Source organism: Podarcis erhardii, assembly GCF_964252035.2.
Source record: "Podarcis erhardii genome assembly, chromosome: 2".
Classification (NCBI taxonomy): domain Eukaryota; kingdom Metazoa; phylum Chordata; class Lepidosauria; order Squamata; family Lacertidae; genus Podarcis; species Podarcis erhardii.
The window spans coordinates 14,754,657-14,777,749 of record NC_138498.1 but is presented as its reverse complement, the minus strand read 5'-3'; the positions used below and the strand labels follow the sequence as shown (position 1 = coordinate 14,777,749).

At 47.2% G+C, this 23,093-nt stretch overlaps 1 protein-coding gene across 1 annotated transcript in view; it reads right to left on the bottom strand.

The window, feature by feature from the left end:
* Window positions 1–4,031: 4,031 nt before the first annotated feature.
* The window catches only part of CS (citrate synthase), a 33,985-nt gene continuing 14,923 nt past the window's right edge, over window positions 4,032–23,093 (bottom strand). Inside the window, exons 2-11 of the mRNA XM_081849720.1 lie at window positions 19,045–19,092; window positions 17,824–17,931; window positions 15,120–15,185; window positions 14,883–15,014; window positions 14,445–14,633; window positions 12,238–12,437; window positions 9,860–9,989; window positions 9,645–9,746; window positions 8,129–8,338; window positions 4,032–5,552 (exon numbers count right to left, since the gene is read on the bottom strand). Of these exons, the coding sequence (XP_081705846.1) occupies window positions 5,382–5,552; window positions 8,129–8,338; window positions 9,645–9,746; window positions 9,860–9,989; window positions 12,238–12,437; window positions 14,445–14,633; window positions 14,883–15,014; window positions 15,120–15,185; window positions 17,824–17,931; window positions 19,045–19,092 (1,356 nt within the window). The 3' untranslated portion in view covers window positions 4,032–5,381. The remainder of the gene's footprint in view (window positions 5,553–8,128; window positions 8,339–9,644; window positions 9,747–9,859; window positions 9,990–12,237; window positions 12,438–14,444; window positions 14,634–14,882; window positions 15,015–15,119; window positions 15,186–17,823; window positions 17,932–19,044; window positions 19,093–23,093) is intronic.

Sequence of the window (23,093 nt, the reverse complement as noted above, 5' to 3'; positions counted from 1 at the left end):
TATGAAGTACAACATCCCCACCCCTCTCTGAGTCCTCAACTAGGTCGGGACCCAGAACTATCAGGCATGGCAAGATGCAACGTGAGTTCTACCTTTGAAAATTCTGGTGACTATGCTGCTGCTGCAGCAGATGGCAAATCACAACAGCTATGTTCCCCTGAATAAGTATTTTTTTCAAAACAAAAGCTGACTACTGTATTTTTCCATGTATAAGACGATATTTTTTCCTTAGAAATAGTAGCCAAAAATTGTGGGTCGTTTTATACATGGATAGCGGGTGTGTGTGTGTGTGTGTGTGTGATTGGTGTCAGCAGGTAGCAGGAGATTGGCAGCGGTGATTGGGTGTGTGATTGGTTGCTGTGGCAAGGCCTGCTGATGACTGGCTGCGGCAATTGGATGTTGATTTATGGCAGCGGTGAGGCGTGCATGCAATCAGCTGTGGTTGCGTTGAGCGGGCAGGTGGGCTTTTGGTGGAGAGCGTGCAGACCATTGCTGGCCGTGACGATGCATGCGATTTGCAGTGTTGGGCAGTCTGTAGAGCGATTGGTGGCGGTGATCCCCCCCCCCATAGCTCCATAACTCTGGGCAATATTCCCACCCACCCACCCAAGCTCAACAACTCTGGGCAATCTCTCCCTAAAAGAAGCTCAGCAACTTTTGGCAATTTCCCCCTCAAAAAATTTTTTGGCAGTCCCTAAAAATGGGGCTTGTCTTATACATGGGGGGGGGGGTGTTATACATGGAAATATGCGGTAGTTTTTGCATTACAGGCAGCCAGTGTGCTTTTACCACAGTTGTAAAGGTAAAGGACCCCTGGTCAGTTAAGTCCAGTTGAATTCGACCATGGGGTGTTGCGCTCATCTCCGCTTTCAGGCCAAGGGAGCCGGCGTTTGTCCACAGACAGCTTTCTGGGTCGTGTGGCCAGCATGGCTAAACTGCTTCTTGCTCAATGGATTACTGTGACGGAAGACAGAGCGCACGGAAATGCAGTTTACCTTCCCGCCACAGTGGTACCTATTTATCTACTTACACTGGTGTAATTTGAACTGCTAGCTTGGCAGGAGCTGGCACAGAGCTACAGGAGCTCGCCCTGTTGCATGGATTCGAACTGCCAACCTTACGATCAGCAAGCCCAAGAGGCTCAGTAGCTTAGACCTCTGTGCCACCTGCATCCCTACAGCAGTTGTACAAGGCCATCATCCATCAGACCACAAAGCCTCTGACACCTGGACCATAATTTGGATGTACAGTGAAGTTTCCAGTAGGGCTTAGAGCTAAGCTTCACCTTCAGGCGATACAACCTTGACAGATTAGAGAACTGGGCCAAAACAAACAAGATGAATTTTAACAGGGAGAAATGTAAAGTATTGCACTTGGGCAAAAAAATTGAGAGGCACAAATACAAGATGGGTGACACCTGGCTTGAGAGCAGTACATGTGAAAAGGATCTAGGAGTCTTGGTTGACCACAAACTTGACATGAGCCAACAGTGTGACGTGGCAGCTAAAAAAGCCAATGCAATTCTGGGCTGCATCAATAGGAGTATAGCATCTAGATCAAGGGAAGTAATAGTGCCACTGTATTCTGCTCTGGTCAGACCTCACTTGGAGTACTGTGTCCAGTTCTGGGCACCACAGTTCAAGGAGGACACTGACAAACTGGAATGTGTCCAGAGGAGGGCAACCAAAATGGTCAAAGGCCTGGAAACGATGCCTTATGAGGAACGGCTAAGGGAGCTGGGCATGTTTAGCCTGGAGAAGAGGAGGTTAAGGGGTGATATGATAGCCATGTTCAAATATATAAAAGGATGTCACAGAGAGGAGGGAGAAAGGTTGTTTTCTGCTGCTCCAGAGAAGCGGACACGGAGCAATGGTTCCAAACTACAAGAAAGAAGATTCCACCTAAACATTAGGAAGAACTTCCTGACAGTAAGAGCTGTTCGACGGTGGAATTTGCTGCCAAGGAGTGTGGTGGAGTCTCTTTCTTTGGAGGTCTTTAAGCAGAGGCTTGACAACCATATGTCAGGAATGCTCTGATGGTGTTTCCTGCTTGGCAGGGGGTTGGACTCGATGGCCCTTGTCTCTTCCAACTCTAGGATTCTATGATTCTAAGTGCTACAATACTTCTGGGACCTACCACTTCAAACTGCAGCTGAATGATCACCTTTGAATACTGCCCTCTATGAAAGCAGGAATAGGTGTTGACACGAGGACACACCAGCAAGACCTGCCTTCTGCTCAAAGGAGGACTGCATCGTGTGACTTTATGAAATGCGCTAATCCTAGGTTAGGACCACAGCACATTTCTTTGCTGAAACAGGGCTGTGTTCTCATACCGCAGCCTCTATTTCCTGGCACAACCACGAGGGAACCCAGCTATTTATAGATGCCTTCTGGGAACGTCATTCCAGATGGGCTCAGAACCATCGCCCTTCTCTACAGGCAGCAGCTGTTGGCTTCTTCCCAACGTGTGCACAGTGTCCTTCAAGGGCAAGGAAAGGCTTGCCCAAGGTCAGCTGGGGGCACGGCTGGGAATTGATCCTCGATTTTAAACCTCTGCACTCTAAGTGCAGGTCTGCAGCAGGAGAATCTGGAAGCTGCTTTTATTCCATGTGCTCCCAAGTTAAATTATTGGCAGGTGTGGATTTGTGGCCACTCAAAGCTGTTAGGCCCAGTTCAGTGCCAACTACATTTGTGCTTGCAGATTAGCACATGAGCAATATGAGGAGGGGTCATGGCTCAGTGACAGAGCACGTGCTCTGCATGCAAAAGGTCACAGGTTTGATCTCTAGCCTCTCCAGGAAAGCTTAAGGAACTTCTTCACCCGAGATGATGGAGGAGGCACTGCCACAAAACACACCTTTCTTTGCAGCATTCCCCCCCATCTACCAGGGCTTCTACTTTGTCTTTTGAAAGCAAGGACTGAATGGTTGCCCGCTCAGTGTTTTGGTAGAATAAAAAGCTCAACAAAAATAACAGTAATCCTACTGAACACATAGGGGCTTGTGAAGAGGGCGAAGGTCCCTAAAGAGGCATACAAGCAAGGAACCAAAGTCACTTTCTGCTCCTTGAACCATTAAGTCAAAGGAGAAGTAACTGCTACAGTTTTCCCAGTCTGCCACCTACTTTCCAGTGGAAGGTTTTGGTTACCTAACTAAAAACAGAGCCAGCTGCAGGCAGTCATTTCCACCCTGGAGCTATTGCCTCTGCAATTGCCCAGTACAGGAAGAATGCATACCTGCTGAGTGTTTTGCCTCGCCACTGCCATACAAAAACGGAAAACCGACAATTCAAAATGCCCTATTCCAGATGATGCTCTGAAGTAGTGATTGTACAACAGAGTTTATTGAACGAGCATATACAAAAGGGACAAAAATGAAGAAAAATAGGAAGAACCTTGGGGTTATTCCTTTGGGTTTGTGACAAGTAGCTGTACGTCCCACCCCTGCTGCGGAGGAAGCAGCAACTTCAAATTAGGATATGAAACGGTGTAAGTAAAAAGTTAAGTGGGGCAGCTCCTTTCCACTGACCACCCCAAACCCACAAACACACACACAGAGCTTGTGTTTGCTGTCACGGGGACTTTGGGAGTTGCCAATGTGTACCTCAGGGGTCAGCAAACTTTTTCAGCAGGGGGCCTGTCCACTGTCCCTCAGACCTTGTGGGGGCCCCGGACTATATTTTGGAGAGAAAGAAAAAAAATGAACGAATTCCTATGCCCCACAAATAACCCAGAGATGCATTTTAAATAAAAGGAGACATTCTACTCATGTAAAAACATGCTGATTCCCGGACCGTCCATGGGTCGGATTTAGAAGGCGATTGGGCTGGATCTGGCCCCCGGGCCTTAGTTTGCCTACCTGTAAAGAAGCTCTGGTTGTTCTGTTCCTTTAGGATTATGCGTTTCCAGTATTCTAAGCAAACTATGATGGCTGGTAAGAATTGAGTGTGTGGGGGCACAAACAGTCACTGGGAGCAATAGTTCAAAGGGCTGCAGGCCTCACTGATACATAGGGACAGACTCCAATACTGTAACTTGTTAATAAAAACATTTATTTTGCAGTTTGTACAGAACCACCTGAAGTTTGCAACAGAACGCTGATGCTTACACAGCTGTTGACACTGTGCCTTCAACTTAAGATTGGGGTTTTTCTTTCCTTTTTTGTTTGTTTGTGGTTTTAGGACAAAAAGGGTTTCACACAAACACACAGAGAAAAAACAAACATTGGTAGGAGTGTATGAAGTCCTTTCTAGAGAGGAAAGGAGGCCAGGAGACAGGCTCCATTCTTTTCACCTATCGCTGCTCTCAAGGTGTGGCCAGCCAATTTAGCGCCACACGGCAATGCTATTAAAAGCTGCCGTTTTGGAAACGTTACCAATACCTTCTTTGCTATCGAGACACCCTCAACCCACCTTTTCAGTACCACAGCACCAACACTCAAGTCAAAATTAAAAATGGGATGGGGAGGTCACTTGCTTCAAACACGCTGCTCTCATCTCCTCTGGCCGAAGAGGAGGGAGGCAAAGAGCTATTTGTTCCTGGCAGATTAAGTTTCTTGAGAGCCTTATCTTTGGGAACAAAGCACCATCTCGCAGAAGATCAGGGTTTTTTTGGGGGGGGGGGGCAGCGGGTTGCCCAGGGGGTTGTGTGCATTAATGCAGGTCAGGACAACCTAGTGCTGTGGTAGCTTTGGATTGGGGGAAGGGAAAGGTCTGTGTTGCCCCTCTTTGGTAGGCAAGGAGGTGAGCTGTACTCACCTTTTCCACCGGAGTGTGACTCAAGTCACAGCCTCACCTGCTCTGTCTTTTAAGAGCACAATTCTGCCGTTTTTGACAGCGGCGGGAGAAGGGTATACAAAAGGGGATGGCGCTCAGCTGACGGGAAAGAACTGCTTTCCTCTCCAACCCCCTCCTGCCAAAAAGGGAGGGCGTTGTTTAAAATGCAGAACACCCCATCTGTGAAAGGTGGCAAAAAGCAGCATGTGATATGACATGATTGTTAAAGGGGAAGTATTCTCTGCTCCTGGCCTGCAACCTGGGGCGATAAGAGGGGATGAAAGAGGAGTCTGAGCTGGAAAGAAGCAACATTCTCTCTAGCCGAGGGCATCAGCTCAGGCTGCAAAGAGCTGCCCTGGGCCCTGCGCTTAGGAATCTAAACTAACTTTAAGGTGGTATTTTAAGGTAGCAGGTGTAGAGGAGGGGGGAGGATAAGTATCTATAAGTTTTATCTGAATTTATCCCATAAATAACCTGAAAAAAATATGCGATGGTCAGTGCCTCTAAGGAAGGATCTTTTCAAGGCCCTTTGAACAAAACACAAAAAAGTCGTATTGTCTCTACCGTTCCCTCGACAGCTAACCCCCTGCCATGTTATCCCTTGCTTTAACCTGACTTTGCACCCACAAGCACCATCAGCCCATCTGTGCTCATGGATTTGGGTCTCTCCAGAGGGAAGCCAAGCGCCCGGCTCCAGATGAGCTGCGACAGGACGCCAAGAGCTCGAGACACACCAAACAGCACAGTGTAGTAGTTCATCTCCTTCATGCCGTAGTACTGCAGAAAGAAAGAGGTGGTGGTTAGGAGGACGGCCCCGAGGAGGAAAAAGACCACTTACCAGGCATAGAGAACCCTTAAGTAAATAACTTTATTGTAACCTATATGGCAAATATAGGGAACCCTTTAGCCCTCTAGGTGTCCCTTGGTTCTTGAACGTAATCCGTTCCAAAGTCCGTTCAACTTCTGAAACATTCAAAAACCAAGGCGCAGCTTCCGATGGGTGCAAGTGCCCTGAAAACAATAGCCGACAGCCACATCGGATGTTCAGCTTCCAAAAAACATTTGAAAACCGGAACACTTACTTCCGGGTTTTCGGCGTTTGGGAGCCGAAATGTTCGAGTACCAAGGCGTTTGAGAATCAAGGTTCCACTGTATTGGCCACGATGGTTGAGAGTGCTAAAATGGAATCTCCACCTACAGATACAGTATATCTCCACCTACAGATACAGTATACCTCAAACACTAGGTGTTCAGGAAAACCAGAAGGGCATCACCTTCAAAACCCACCTGTGAGGTTCCTGGGAGGCACTGGGGGACACACACAAACCTGACTGGGCACTGTCATAATCTATACTGTATATTGCTCCGAGGGGCCTCACAGGAAGAGATTAAGAAAACTGAATGCTGATATATCTGATCCTTCTTACACACAAGAAATAATTCCTGGAAGTGACATGAATCCTACAGCCCTTGCAAAGTGATTTTTTTTGTTGTTCCAAGAGGGCAGAAGAGGAAAGGTTTTTTTTCCAGTCACTTCCTGTAGGGTTTTTCCTTTAAAAATTTGCAGAAATTAGAAGGGTGGGGGATAGGGGAAAGCACTCTGATTCTTTGTCTCATACCAGCCGAAACATTTCAGGTTTGCCCACCGCAAATCCCAGTTGTTTAGGAGTTCTGCCTCATGCTATTCCTATACTATGGTTGGATATAATAGCATCTGCAAGGCCTCCTAAGCCACCGCTAGAGGGAGGCACACCACCACCCTGCCTGGGTTCCGCAAGTGTAGGAGTTCAAATGGTGATTGACATACAATTTACCAAGGGTTCCACAACCAGCTTATTGGCTATGGCAAAACAAGCGGCCCCAGGCAATTATTGCCCTTCCCTTACTATGCAGAGCTATGTGGGAATGTCGGCCACATTCTAGAACACTGTGCAAATCAACAGCTGAGTCAAAGCTTCCTTTGCACCCACTTAGCACCCACAAATTCACTTAGCACCCACAAATTGAGTGCAAAAAAGGTGCTTCAGGTTGCACTGCAGATTTACCAATATCCTCCCCGAAAGATAGAAATTGCTATCACACTGCGGTAAATCCTGCAGAGCTGGTTCAGTGCCCTACTGCTGGGAAATAAACTGGGCTTGCAGACAAGGATAGGAGCAGCTCTGTGTACTGGTGGGGCAGAAGCAGAAACATTTAATCTAGTGCCTGGAAATAGAGGCTTTGCCCCAGGGAATGGACTCAAGCTTGCTTCTGCGCTACCTAGAGCAGCAAAGTGGCATAAGCATATAAGATGCAGACTGATCCCTCTGACGTCAGAGCGAGTGTGGTGCACAAGTCAACTTGGGGCCTGTACCACTCCCAGAAAAACCAGATTCAGCCCTGCCAGGCAATCCCATACCTGAACTGAACACAAGTGCACCTACAGCATCCAGCCAGCTTGAGTTTTTAAAGCAGCTGTTGGGAACCTCTGGCCCCATAAAGTTCACCAGGCTGCCTCCATTTCACCCAAACACAGGCACATCCACCACGACTGGTGAAAACAAGACACCTGATGTCATTTTGATGAGGTGAGGCAGCTGACCCTCAGATTGCAAGGTGGCCTAAGGTGTAGCAGACAGGCTCTGAGGCTTCAGAGCTTCTAAGATATTGGGTTTTGTGCTCCACATAAACAGAAAACACCAGGCAGGGGTGAGGGAGAAGTAGTCTGTGACTGAGAGCTCTAGTTTCCCATCACAAAATACCTTTTATCAGGACTCTCCTTTTACTTCTCCGTTGCAGTGCTTTTGAGAGTGACACATCCACCTCTGTCCTAATCAGCTTGGCATTTTGTGATTTCGGTACATCATCTAAGCCTCAACTATGTTTTTCAAACCCTGCTTTTATCCTTCCCTTATATTATGGGCTGGATGCAACTAAACAGCTGCACTAGCAGGAGCCAGTGCAACAAATTCTCAAAACCACAACAGCTTCAAAACCACTTTTAAAATAAAAACTCATCCTTTAAAGATACTTATCACAAGATTCCCTGCACCTATTGGTCTGAATATGGCGGGTTCCATCCATTTCTGTCCAAAAGTGTAAGTTTTAGGCAGTGCTAAATCTCCCCCCATCCTTTGGAAAGCAAGGTGAGATGATACTCTGCCTTAGACCCAAGGCAAAGTGTGATACTAATCTGGGCTGAGAACGCCCTCTATTTGAGCCTGCAAGGCAAGTTCCCAGGGAAATATATTCCCAGTGCTCAGTCCTAAGAAATGTGCTTGTAGGGCCCAGATTCTAGCAGGCACCTTTAGCTGAGAAAGTCCAGGGCTTTGGTCTCTGCCCTCAAAGAGGGTTGCCAAAGGTAGTTAGCTCACCTGCAGGAGGACCCCACTATGTGCGTCCACATTGGGCCAGGGATTCTTGGCCTTGCCCTGTTCCAGCAGCACATTAGGGACAATCTTGTATAGCTGCGCCACCAGCTTGAAGAGGGGATCTTTGGGAAGGTGCTTGAGCGCAAATTCTCTCTGGCAGGTGTAGCGAGGGTCCGTCTTCCTCAGCACTGCGTGGCCATAGCCAGGAACCACCTGCAACATGAGACATTGACAGAATCTTGTGGGTGGTACCCAATATGATGTGCAAAGGGGTTAACAGGCAAGTACTCAGCCCCCTTCATAGTTGCCAACATCCACACCTTGATCGATAGGTTTTCACACAGTGCCACCACTACATTTGATTTCTCACCTTCCCCCACCATCCTGCCTGTGGGACTCTTTAGGCAGTTCCCACCAGCACACAATCATTTTTACACTGACCTGTTTTAACAAGCCCTAGAGCAGGCTAAGTTTTTAATCAATTTTTATTAAAAGTTTCCAACATAAAATACAATAAGAGCCAAACTAATCTAGAGAGATAAGAAAAAAGCAAGAATAAGAGAAGGAAGAAAATAAAGAAGAAAAGAAGAGAAAGTGAATACCAGGTCCTCCAGCACTGTATCTTAACTCTTATTGCATGTACAGAAGAGGAAACCCTCCCAGCTCTCACCTGGGAGCTTCCTCCTCTTCCCCCAGCCCTACAGCAGTTTAAAGCTTGTGGAATGAGATCATGATTGGAAATTGTGTGCATGTGAAATATATATTTGCACACAGACAGCAAGAGAAAATCTAGGCGGCCATATTCATTTTCTGTACAGCTTCATCCTGGCAACTGTCTCCTGGCTGGTTTCTAGGAGGAGTGTCCTATTGGCATAGACTGACTTGAAGTCCTTGTTTATCTTCTCCCATTGTTGATGACTCCCAGCAGCTGACTTCCTGTTTTTGCTCCCCATTTCTATGCCAAGTGAGACTACAAAGGCACTGGGAATCCACTAGCTAGTACATCAATGCCTTTCTTCTGCAGCTAATTAACAGACTTCACTTCCCAGTGGCTGCTAAAGAAGAACTGGGGGATAATTACGCATCCTTAAAATACATTTAGGCCACTCCTTGTGGTCCTGTAATCAACGTGGTGGAGGGGGAAGATATTCCTTTCTAACACAGAACAGGACATGAGTTGCTATTCTAAGAGTCCCCACATTGAATTGATAAAATAGGACAGGGGAAAGGCACCAGGGCTTTGGGAAGTGCAGGAAAAAGAAGAATGAATACTTTAGACAGAATTCCTCTTCCTGGGAAGCTCAGCTTAAAAAGCAAAACAAAAACCTAAATATGGCTGCGCATATATGCTTTTGTGGAGTTTACAAGTTGAAATCCCATAAGCCAGTGTGGTCTCTCTGTGTCCCCACCACCCCATTTTATAACAGACCTCACTGCAACCTAAATCTCTACAGTTTCCTCCCAACTGCAACCCCTCCCTCTGTTTCCCCCTTAAGGCTTTGATGCCGCCAGCACTCACCCTGCCAGAGTTCAAAGTATTCCAGATGAAATCCCTCAGTTTCGTGTCAGACACATCCTCACCCAGCTCCTTCTGCAAGTTCGTCAACCATACCAGCACTTCCTGCAAAAAGCCCGTGAGATTTGCTGATAATGTGCAAGAACAGGGAGGGCTCCCTAAAGGCTCTCCGCCAAATTCAAAATTTGCCAGCACTGCTCGGCAATGCAGCCCCCTACCTGATTTGCAAGACCGTGGAGTGGGCCAGCCAGACCATTCATGGCTGCAGCAAAAGCCAGGTAAGGGTCGGAGAGGGCACTGCCCACTAGGTGACTGGTATGGGCACTGACATTACCACCCTCGTGGTCACTGCAGAAAACAAAGGGGGAGGGGGGAAATCAGCAGGGAACAAGGAAGCTTAGAGTGCAGAGCAAGCAGACTGAAATGAAGTTTTGTATGCATTTGGCCAATGGTTAATAAATTAAGATTCTCACCAACATTTCTTCCTGAACAGAAAAGATGACACACATAACATTCCAGAAGCACAATAGCAGTTACAATGAATTCATTTTATGGTCATCATATGCAAGCATCAAAGATGTTCACGAAAGCGGCTTTCTCAGCACACTCAGATAGCTCTGTCAATAGCGCATGAGACTCTTAACATCAGGGTTGTGTGTTAAAGCCCCACATTGGGCAAAAAGATTCCTGCACTGCAGGGGGTTGGACTAGATGGCCCAACGGAGTCCCTTCCAACTCTACAATTCTACAGCCCCAGCACACCACAGCTGCAAGAAACAACCTACCGGGGGGAAAGTAACATTACCCTTGTAACATGTAGCTCCCAATTGAGGGTTAAACAAAAGTTAGGGTTCTCTGCCACTAGAGGGAGCCGCTTAAGAGAACATTCAGGGGCCAGCAAACTTTTTCAGCAGGGGGCCTGTCCACTGTCCCTCAGACCTTGTCGGGGGGCCGGACTATATTTTGAAAAAAAATAATCATGAACGAATTCCTCTGCCCCACAAATAACCCAGAGATGCATTTTAAATAAAAGGACACATTCTGCTCATGTAAAAACACACTGATTCCCGGACAGGATTTTGAAGGCGATTGGGCCACATCCAGCCCCCGGGCCTTAGTTTGCCTACCCATGGAACATATGAAGTCATATTAACCCAACTAGCAACAGGATTTCAGGCAGAGGCCTCTCAGTTGGGCTGATGGATTGGGACCAACTGCTGGGTCACAGCTTGATCCAACAGCAGCAGGAGTAGCAGAATACAAACATATGGTAAAAAGAAGATTTAGAAATGGGACACCAAATTCACGTTTGGGTTAAAGGTGGGTTAAATATTGAAGGCTACTGCTTTAACAGAATATTCCATGGATTGAAGTTAGGACGTTATACATGGAAACTCTAACCCCAGAACTATGCACCCAGCTCCCTGCACATCTCAACTGTCGCAAAAGGCTACAGATTATATCAGATGCTTAAGTGCTATGCCTGTTGGCAATAAAACCACTGTCAACTAGAGAAAAAAGGTGAGTGCCGACAAACTGAAGCTCAATCCAGATAAGACTGGGGCACTGTTAGTGGGTGGTTGGACGAATGGGAAGTTACATTCCCTTTGAAGGTGCTTGGAGTTACTCCTGGATCCTTTGCTGTCGCTTGATGCTCAAGTGGCCTCAGAGGCATGGACAATCTTCCATCAGCTTCGGCTGGCGGCCCAGCTACGCCCTTACCTAGACAGCCTAACTATTGCTGTCTATGCCCTGGTAACCTCTAGGTTAGATTATTGCAATGTGTTGTACATAGGGCTGCCCCTGGAGGGAGTTCAGAAACTTCAGCTGGTGTAGAATTCGGCAGCTGGGTTGCTCACCGGGGAAAGACGGTTTGAGATTACCGTATTTTTCACTCAATAAGACAAACTTTTCCCCTCCTAAAAATAAGGGGAAATGTGTGTGCGACTTATGGAGCGAATGCAGGCTCCATGGCTTCAGCGAAAGCAATGCGAAGCCTCCGGAGCACAGCGTGCGGCTATCCCATAAGCCAGTGGGATCGCTGCACTGAGATCCCGCTGGCTGTCCTGGCTTCTGGGATTCAGAATATATTTTTTCTTGTTTCCTCTTCCAAAAACTAGGTGCGTCTTATGGTCTGGTGCGTATTATAGAGCGAAAAATACGGTATATTGCGCCGAGCCTGGCCCAACTTCATTGGTTGCTAATCAGTTTCCAGGCCATTTCAAAATGCTGACTTTGACCTATAAAGCCTTAAAGGACCCCAGGGACCGCCTCTCCTCATATGAATGGACCCTGTGATCGTCATCTGAGGCCCTTCTTTGTGTGCCTCCTCCACAAGAGTGGGCCTTTTCTGCAGTGGCTCCTCGTTTGTGGAACGCTCTCCCCAGGAAGGCTTGCTGAGCACCTTCATTATGCTCAAGCACAGAAAGCATATGGGGGAAATTGCACCAATGCTTAGTGCGCTGGCAGTAATAGATGTGTGGGGGAAGGACACAAGTGCTAAACGCACAAAAGCTCAGGCATCAGTTCTTTCTGTTGCTCCATCAGCTCACAGCTCTTTCAAGCCTCTCTTGTACACAAGACAGGTAAGACTTACCTGTGAATGGTGAGGTAGAGGCGCATGAGTTCAATGAACTCGGGGTCATTATAGCCCAGCATGTTGGTGAAGTTGTGTGACCAGTCTAAGGCGGGATCGATGGCGCCGATGCTGCTGCCTTCACGGTACAGATTGCGGTAAATCTTTGCAGCTATACATGGCAGCTTGGCAATCAAGTCCATGGAGTCCTCATAGATAAACTGCAAGGTTTGGAAGGGGAAGGGGAGGTAGAAGTCAGGAACCACTCGTAGGGGGTCTTCCCCCTCCAATCCCGCCAGAGCAGGGACATATGATCTGTTCGCTGGCTACAGCTACAACAGTTAACATGAAGACTAGAGCGGCTTGCGTGCAGTCTGCAACAAGAGTCTGTATTCTGCCTTCATGCATGCATCTAATGGGATGAACTCTTAGAGCACAAAAGCAGCTGCGGCTGTAAAATGAAATATACTCATCTGAAAGGTGCCACAATACTCTGCTACTGTTTGTCCTGAATGTATAAACAGACCTAGGAATGCTGATAAGCACTGCTGCCTATTCTTCCAAGAGTCACACAGGTAGGACTTCCTTCATGTGCTCATAGGCAGAGGACTGGCATCTGAATCACACTCCTGCCACACATTTCTACTTTTTTATAATAACAACTATTATTTCTTATGAGTCACTTTCCACAATAAGTCTCAAAGCAATCTGCTGGCAACTGCAATGCACAAAGCAATTTGTTGGCAATTGCCAGGAGAACTCAATAAACAAATTTAAAAGTGGTGTTAATACCAGAACACCCTAGAAACAAATCCCTCCGTCCCCCAATATAGAGATGAGTTTCCCCCCAAAATCATCCAGATAAAATATATAATCAACTGTTGGAGGATTTAACACTCAAATGCCTGGGATCAAAATGATACCAATGGCACCCCACGAGTATTCCACGGAAAAGGACCTGTTCTCTTGTCTAACTGCAGTGCATTGGCTAGGCAGGGGACAAGCAGGTAAAGGTTAATGAACAGCAGAACTACTGCCTCCCCGCATCCCAATACTTTACCCCTTTACTCCAGACAGCAAAGCCTCAGGGCAGATACAGGCCGGCAGAATTGGAATGGGCCAGAGACCAAAGTCTCTTTGCTTCAGTGCCGAGGGTGTGCACACACATTTTAGGTCAGGCCAGAGGCACATGTCATCTTGTTCAAGGTCTCATGTTAAAAAGGCAGTGACTGGGATTCCACATGGTGAGGACCAAGGTCTGTCTCTGTCTTTCTCACACACCTGACTTCTGTCCTTTACCATGCGCTTGAGGATCAGCACGAAACAAAAGCTGAACTGGGCTGGCTCATTTCCAAGTCAAAATATGGCAGCCTTCAGCAGGGCTTGGTCAGGCTTGACACATTAGGTGTCTCTCTTTTCTGGAACAACTTCCACCTCTAGGTGCAGAAGCAGGAAGGACCATGCCCACAGCCCCAAACTCCACAATTTTATCAGCACCTGGCATTAGCAAATCAATCATAGGACAAAGGGTGTTCAGCAATCCTGGCAGCAGCTTTCCAATCAGTAAGCCCAACTCCCCAATATGAAGACCCGAGACAAACCAATGCAGGGATGGGGAAGCTGCAGCCTGCCAGATGTTGTGGACTACAACTCCCATCACCCCTGATCACTGGCCATGCTGGCTGGGGCTGATGGGAATCCAATGGCATCTGGAAGCCCCAAAGTTCCCCACCACTGTAGTTCTTGGTGTTTGCCATAGCGTTTTTGGGGATTAAGCTGCAGGGCATGGATCATCGCCACCCTCTGACAATGAAAGCTTCAGATACATTTCCCCCTAGCCTTTTTAACATTCAGCAAGAATCATCCTGACATTCAAGACCTTATTCTTGCAACACTGAGTGCACGATTTTCAGTTTTCAGCACACGCAAAGAAGGGAGAGGCTCAGACAATGCAAATTTCTTTACACAGCCATAACCCTGACTACGTTAAGTGTCTACGTTTTGTGCATATAAACAACAAAGCCCATTTTTATGTAGGCGATTATAATAAACCACCTGCATTTCTGGTACGTAGCTTCAGGACTTCACCTCCGGATACCATCAATCAGATGCTACAGAAGAAAATACTTACAGCTTGCCCACCCGCCTCCCCCATTATTTGCTTGCCAAGCCCGCAAACGGCTCACACCTCTTCTGCACACGCGAAATGTTGCCCGTCCCGTGCTTACTTCCCAGTACTTGGTCCGGCTGATTCCCTCTGAATAGGCACGGGCAAAAGTGCTCTCGCTGTTGAGGGCGGTGACAGCGGCACTCAGTTGTGACATGGGGTGAAGGTTGGTGGGGAAGTTGTCTAGCATGGTCACCACGTGAGAAGGCAGGGCGGCTCTTTTGGCCCACTCGCGGGACAGCCAGCTCACCTGAACGGAGAAAACACAAAGCTCTGCCTCAGTAACAATGAAGGAATCGGTGCTGAGCTGCGTGCAGCCTCCGCCTGCCCTTTGCTATCTCCTTCTGCCATGTAGACACCTCAGTGCTTTCCCTGCCTGCTCACAGACACTCACAACACCCCCCCCCCAGGCTGCATAATGGCATTCAAGGAAGGGCTGAAGGTATCAGCTGCAGCCGCCCTTTCAGAGACTCTACCTCAGCCATTCCTGTCTCCTTACCTGTTCTTGCGAGGGGATCTCTCCTGTCACCAGCAACCAGAACAGCCCTTCGGGCAGGGGCTCTGCACCTCCGGGGGCTTTGGGCAGCAGCTTCTGGCATTCGGGGATGCTGTAGCCACGGAAACGGATGCCCTGCAGATGTGGCAAAGGCAGATTAAGAGATATTCATACAACTCCATGGACAGGCTGCACGGCCAGACAGGTATTGTGACTACTACAACCTCAGGCCTCACTTACCTCATCTGGGTCCAGGACTGATGTCTCGTATATTAGCCCTTTCATGCCTCTCATGCCTCCGTAGATCTAGGGACAAAAGATGCAAGCGGTAAAAGTTAGGACACACAAAAGGAAATACGTGCATGAACTATGGAATTTACTGCTGCAAGGTGTGATAACTTAGGTTCTTCTTTCCTTTAAGCAATTTCACACTTCAAATAGGAGGTATCAAGGTTATTTCATTCTAAATGCTATACTTCTGTCCCCACTGGTGCTTTGCACACTTTCTCCCTTTGTTGGTGGGTAATGGCACCAGTGAAAAATTGAGTTGGGGGTGCTGACAGGCCACCAGGGAAGGGTTATGGGCTAGCAGTTCACCACCCCTGGTTTAAGTTAACCCAAAGTTTCAGCACAGCCCAAAGTTTGCAGCTAGAATAAATTGATATGTTGCACAAAGTCTGCATAATAGTCTCAGGTGTACCACATGACAATTCTGGTGCAGAATTGTTTCCAATGCCCTGTTTTGCCAAAATGATAGCTTTATTCCCCACTCTTTGTCACCTCTGTAAGCTCTCGAGAGGGCAGGAAGCATAGTGGCAAATCTCCTATAACCTTAGCTCTGGCTTAAATACTTCTTCCCCTTTTGTCAATGGCCTCAAAAACCAGACTGAAGAACAGAGTCCTTTTCAACAACCGTCAAGGCTCAGCTTTCCAGCTGGCACCCAGAAAACCTTGCTACTGTGCACCAAAGCTAGAGGAGGCACCACTTCGCAAACAATTAATTAAATGAACTTCAGATTCAGAAACAAAGCAGGAGATACTAATCAGCACTGCTTAGAGACTAGTATAATCAGGAAGCAGATTTGGCATCTAGAGAACACTAGAGAAAGCCTTGGTACTGCAAACAATGAACTAGTAATGTGACCTCATTGCTTTAACAGCAGTTGGTCTCTCTGTGGCATTTTCTCTTAACGAAATGTTACTTTTATGTCAGCTACCTTGCAAGGGGATAGGAATGAAGCCCTCCAGACTTGTTCACAAGGGCTGCATCATCTAGGACAGAGCTTTCCAAACTGTGTGTCGCAACAAGTTAGTGTGTTGGCTGCAGTGTATCGTACAATAGGTGTCCGTTATCTCTTATAATACGTTTGTTTAACCTCCAGTTTGCTAGTAAAACTGAGTAACTGTCACGAAATGATGTACGTCTAAAAAGTGTGTCACCAACATGCAAAGTTTGAAAAGCTCTGATCTACGAGGTACCACAGCTTTGAGCCAGAGTTGTCAACCCTTGCTTCCAGTGATTTTTTAATAGAATAGGTGCCGCTACTCACCATGAAGTTGTTACAGTAAGTGCCACCCTTTTTTTGCAGTGAGTACATATATTCACAGTTTGGACCACTGCAGTAGGAGGCTCCACGCTCACTATGCCTCACTTCAAACTCAGAAGGCTAACCACTCAACAACAAATATTCAATTGCTTCCATAATAAAAACATGGCTACTTGAGAAATGAAGTAGATCAGTGGTATCCACACTTTTTTCAAAGAGGGCCAGATTTGATGAAGCGAAGGGCCGCGAGGGCCGACCAAAGGGCCAACCAAAGTTGTTTTAGTTTAGTTTTAGAGGTTTTTTTTAGTATTTTCCCTGGGGGGCCAGATTCAACTGACCAGCAGGCCGGGTTAGGCCCCTGAAACAGACATGCCTGAAGTAGACCATTTTTTTATTTAAACCACGTACTATCTACTCAAACTGACAGCAGTTCTTCAAGGTCCCAGGCAGAGGTCATTTCTAGTTCTGCTTCTTGACAGCCTTTAGCTTGAGATGCCAAGAGCTTATTCTGGAGCTGTCACCAGAACATGCATCTTGTCTTTGACCCATATCCCTTTATTCACCGACTGTTCTTCCTCCTCCTCCTTTAAAAAGTGCTCTAGTGTCACTAATATCCTCAAACCCTGCTGATGCTTTGCCATGCCCTAAGTCTCATGGGTGGAATTCAATGCAGTGCTAAGTGAGGTATGCGTGCTCACAATGGGGCCCACTCATGCAACTTGACTCTCCCCCCCTTCCCTGTGCACCCCCCTAAAGCTGTACTGAGGGGTTCCCCTAACCATCCAGAGCAGATTTAGAGGGCACAGGGAGAAGATGGGGTTGAAATCCTGTTGCACAAGCAGACCTCTGCTCTGTGCACACAGCGACCTAGTTGAATCCTACCCCATGTTATTGGCTTGACTAAAGAAGTCACAAGACATCATCTGTGAAACTTTCCAGGCCATGCTTCACCACTTCTCTCCAGGTTAGGACTGGGCAATATATTGATATATCATCCAACACTGGTTTGAAGTCTGTATCATGATATCAGCCTCATAATTTTTGACCTGGCAATATATCGTGAATCATGGTGTTTGTGCATGCACTATGCAAAAATCACGATGCGGGGAAAACCATGAAGCCAGCCAATGCCTCTACAAAGCTCCATCCTTATTCCAGACATCGTGATATATCAGTATATCACAATGTTTAGCTGGTGATATTGAAAACTAGATATTGTCCAGCCCCTACTCCAGACATTTTACCAGGGGACAAAATGCCTAAAAGTAGCACAGCACAGGGGCTTCTTTGCAACTCACTCCTTTAGACTGGTAGCAGCCTGCAGGTAGAGATGGAATTTCCTGCAGGATACAATGACTCGGATATTCTACTACAATGATGACACCGGAAGAACTTACCATATCCACAGTGATCTGACCAATGACTGTGCTGCCATATTGTTGCCTGAAGCTTTTAAGTCTTGATTGCTCCTTAGGTATCATGTTTGCAAGTACATCTTTCAGGTTCTGGAAACAAAAAAGTGCAGCCAAATCTTACACACAAAGTTAAGAAAATGCCAGTAACCTAGTACTGCAAGAGACATGGGGTAGAATAAAGAGTGGGTGAGAATTAATAAATCCAGCACGGATTGCATTCTCTCAAGTACCAATGATAAAGTGAGTCACTAGACAGTCAGTATGCTTTATGGACATTTTCCTGGGGCAAACACTAGAACAGGGGTCGGCAACCTAAGGCCCATGGGCCACAAGCAGCCCATGGACCCCTGCCGCCCGCTCAGTTGGCAACCATGCACTGCGCTAAACAGGCATGGAGCAGAGCGGGGACTGCCTTGCGATGCTGGCCAGCTTCCCATTGGCTTTAGGAAGCTCCTGCAGCCAATGGGAAGAGGCGCCCGCCTCCTCAGCGCCAGAAGGAGTGCCGGAAATAGCGTTTGCGCATGCGTGCACACTCTGGCCCACTGCAACGTCTGCGGGACTGTGAACTGCCCCAAGCCACAAAAACTTTGCCATCCCCTGCAGTAGAACATAGGGAAAGTTCTGCTGGATCAGGTCAAAGGTCCAACTAGACCAGAATCCTGTTCTCACAATGGCCAATGAGATAAGGTAAAGGTAAAGGTAAAGGGACCGCTGACCATTAGGTCCAGTCGTGACCGACTCTGGGGTTGCGGCGCTCATCTCACTTTATTGGCCAAGGGAGCCAGCGTACAGCTTCCGGGTCATGTGGCCAGCGTGACTAAGCCGCTTCTGGCGAACCAGAGCAGCGCAGGAAACGCCGTTTACCTTCCCGCTGGAGCGGTACCTATTTATCTACTTGCACTTTGACATGCTTTCGAATTGCTAGGTTGGCAGGAGCTGGGACCGAGCAACAGGAGCTCACCCCGTCACGGGGATTCGAACCGCCGACCTTCTGATCGGCAAGTCCTAGGCTCTGTGGTTTAACCCACAGTGCCATCCGCGTCCCTGGCCAATGAGATACCAATGGGAAATTTGTAAGAGGGACCTGGGCACAGCAGCACTCTCTTCACCCAAGGTTCCCAGCAGTACAGGGTGTAGAGGGTCCAGAGCACCCAAACTCATCTCCCCCGAACAACCCACAAGCAATGAAAAAGAACTGCTTACCGTAGAAGCACTGGCATGTCTGGCAGCAAAAATGATACATGACGAGTTCTGCAAGGGAGAAAGAGACAGCAACTGAAAACACTTTCTTTACATGTGGGCAGACCACCCATAACCTCACATGCATCCCAAGCAGATTCTCCACCACCACCCCATGGCCTTTCACTCCCATTTAACACCTGATTTGCAAATACACCTCAGTCCCTTGATTATAAAGAGACTCTCTTGACAACATAGGTGCCAACTCTAAGGGGCCCAGGTCCCTTCGGGTCCCCCAATAAAATATTTGAGAACAATCAGGGGATGGAGGAGGCTGAGAGTGGAGTGGCTTCTGTGGCTGGTAGCTCCACCTGCTGCTGCTGCCATGGACGGGAAGGATGAGGGGAAGCAGCTCCTGGCTGGTGGTGGCAGGAGGAGGAGAAGGATGATGCTGAGTGCCAGAGAGGAGGAGCCATCAATCACTGAAGCCATGCTGCCACCACGTTCAGCTCCACCCCCTGGCTCCTCCTGGAGTCCCTGCATCACGCCTATGTCATGTGTGTGTCATCGGCTCCCTTCCATTCTTCTGCTCAACTTGGCGCCTCTGCTTGACAACATCACACAAGTCTGCCATCACAGATCAGTATTTTCACTATAGCACATGGGGAGAACATTTTGAAATACTTGGGAGTTTCCTTATAGCTCCTACCACCAATACAGAAGTGCATTCTTTGCAAAGAATCAAACAAATGTTTTTTTTTTTTTGCTTTTGTTAGGTTCAGGAACCAAGTTTTCTATACTTCTGCTGAGTGATAATACTAAAACCAAGGCAGGAGTCTTATGGTGAAGCAATTCTGAAATTTCAAACACTAGGCTTTACTTTCTTTGTTGCATTAATTGTATTCTCCCTGCCCCCTTCTCTCCCCGACACATTATGTCCCCATTCCTACAGCTTCCACTTCGTGCAATTTCCACTGGTTTTTATACCCTGCAAATGTAGGATGCCTGGCATCAGCTGCCTAAGAGTTTTGGTCAGGACTCCATTCAGCAAGTGCTCATCATGAGTCATGTACACCAGGGAGGGTAAGCAAAAGTGTGCTACAGTTTCACAGTCCGGCAATCTTGCTGGTTTAGCAGCATTGGATACCTGCAAGTTGCTGAGTTTCCAACCTGTTAATATGTGCTAAGATGAGAATTACAGAGCCAAAGGGTTGACACAGACAGTGTTAGACACAAGCATTGTCTGCATTTAACAGACCACCACGTGGGTTACAGTGGTGCCCCGCAAGACGAATGCCTCGCAAGACGAAAAACTCGCTAGACGAAAGAGTTTTCCGTTTTTTTAGTCGTTCCGCAAGACAAATTTCCCTATGGGCTTGCTTCGCAAGACGAAACGTCTTGCGAGTTCTTTTCCTTTTTTTTAAAGCCGTTAAGCCGCTAATAGCCGTGCTTCGCAAGACGAAAAAACCGCAAGACGAAGAGACTCGCGGAACAGATTAATTTCGTCTTGTGAGGCACCACTGTATAATAATATTGCCCAAAATGACTTTGGTGAAGTGAAGAATCTAATTTCATCATTCAACAGCAGAACTTTGACTAAAAAAAGTTAAATATTAACGCTTGGAAATGTTCACCAACACCCTTACCCCAAAATTGCTCACAGGTCACATGCCATATCCATAGTTGTGTTTTGTGGCACTATGAAGGCACAGAAACAAAATTATGCATATAAAAGAGACAGGTGAAAGTTGGTTGAATCTGTATCTGTTATACAGGCAACCAAATTCAGCTTCCCACCCCTTGCATAATTTTGGACATTATAGTCCTGTATTCAGATTTTTTTCCCTAGGGTTTTTTAATTTTAAAGTATGCACAGCCCCAATCATAATCTTTCAATTTTTAAGATTAAGCCTCCCTTGCGAACAACCCCAGTTATAAGCAGTAGTGCAGAAGGTTGCATATATGAGCAACATAAACAAGGACACCCCCCCCCAACTATAGTCACTGTTTTTGGCCCAACATACTTAAACTTCATAAGCACTTGGATCCCAGGTATGCATTACCCAAGGGGAGCGCCTTCCAATCTCAGCTTCTCAAAAGCTACCAAACACAAACAAGGGTTGATAACTGAAGACAAGGAAACTGCATGCTGGGGGTGGGGGTGGGCAGAGGAAATCAAGAAGCAGTTCCCTGCACAAGGAGTACCATACTGCGCCTTCCCACTGGTTGAGATCATCTGAGAAAGCATTGCTCTGCAAACCTTTTCCTTTGGAAAGCATGAAGAGCATGCAGAGTAATATCTTTTCTCAAAGCAGGTCTGTTTCTGTTGTGGCAACCACCCTGTGGAACTCCCTCCCTTGAGTTGACGCTCTTTACGCCAGCAAGCAATGCCTGCTTTTGAAAACGTTCTCCAAGGTGCCTGAGGAACATGTTTGCTTTTCTGTTGTATTGCTGTTGCATTGCTTTTGTCATGTTCACAGTTACTCTCTTTTTTAAGTGCTTTAGAATATTTTGTATGTGGCCAACTTGAAAAGAAGTCTCAAATAGCCATACTTTTGCTTGCCGTTTACGTCTAATCTTAGGAGAAAAGCTTTAGATGAGCAAAGGCACCCCCTCCAGTCACAGGCCATTTCCCCCTTCCCATTCTTGCAGCCCCATCTCCTACAATAACAGAAGATGCTGAGAAACAGGCAATGATATAGGAAGCAATGGCTGCAAGTGGCACTCAGCAGTGGAACAGCAAGAGAAACTAACTGCAAGGTAAGCATATGATATAGCTAACAGCTGACTTAACACATCTCAAGTGACAGAACACACACAGGAGCTGTCTCAGTACAGTTTGCCTGTGTAAGAAGGAATGTTTCTACTTTCTTGCACTCAAATGCACTCAGCTTTCCCCCAGGTGGCCTGTAAAACTTGGGATAAAGTGTTCCAATACCCAGAACACCAACCTACCTGATGGGGCACCTAAGGGAAAGGTGCATGCTACTACGGACAAAGCCTGGGAAGGAGATTTCCACATGTGCATGGACAGGCCCCCTTTAAAGTGCTAGGGCTAGGTTAAAAAAGGTAAAGGGACCCCTGACCATTAGGTCCAGTCATGGCTGACCCTGGGGTTGCGGCACTCATCTTGCTTTATTGGCCGAGGGAGCCGGCGTACAGCGGGTCATGTGGCCAGCATGACTAAGCCGCTTCTGGAGAACAAGAGCAGTACACAGAAACATCGTTTACCTTCCCGCCGGATTGATACCTATTTATCTACTTGCACTTTGACGTGCTTTCGAACTGCTAGGTTGGCAGGAGCAGGGACCGAGCAACAGGAGCTCACCCCGTTGCGGGGATTCGAACCGCCGACCTTCTGATCAGCAAGTCCTAGGCTCTGTAGTTTAACTCACAGTGCCACCTGCTAGGTTTACAACATGCCAGAAGATAGAATTTGGCAAAAACCCTCTTTAGAGGGTGGAGAGTAGAATTTGGTAAATTATGCAAACATCCTTTCGACCTAATGCAGGGATAACTAACATGGTGCCCTCCAGATGATGCTGGACTACAACTCCCATCAGCCCCAGACAGCATGACCATTGGTCAGGGATGATGGAAGTTACACTCCCATCTGGAGTGTACCATCTCAATGGATCAGATCTGAAGCTCTAGGTTGAGGACTCTTGTCTTCATTGCAAACCAGTCCCCTTATATCAGAACCCGGTTCTTATATCAGAACCCGGGCAACCTATGCCTCAGCTGAGCACATTCTGCTGACAGGAAAAGTGTTTTCAGAGCAGGAAGACTCAGCATGACTCTAAGACTACATCAAGATGGAGGTTTCTTAAAACCAATTAGCTTCTCAATCAGGTCCGGTGGCATCAGTTCAATGCACATAAGCATGGAACCAGAGCCGCAGCAATACTGAAAGTACATTTAATAACTGGCAGCACTGCCAATTTGACAGAAAGCCTTTGGCCTGGAGAATATTGCATTAAGTGCCTTTTGCGTGTGTGTGTATTTCTAGATTTGCTTTTGGGGCAACACAGAACACCAAAAGTCCACACACACATCCTACATCTGTAAAACCG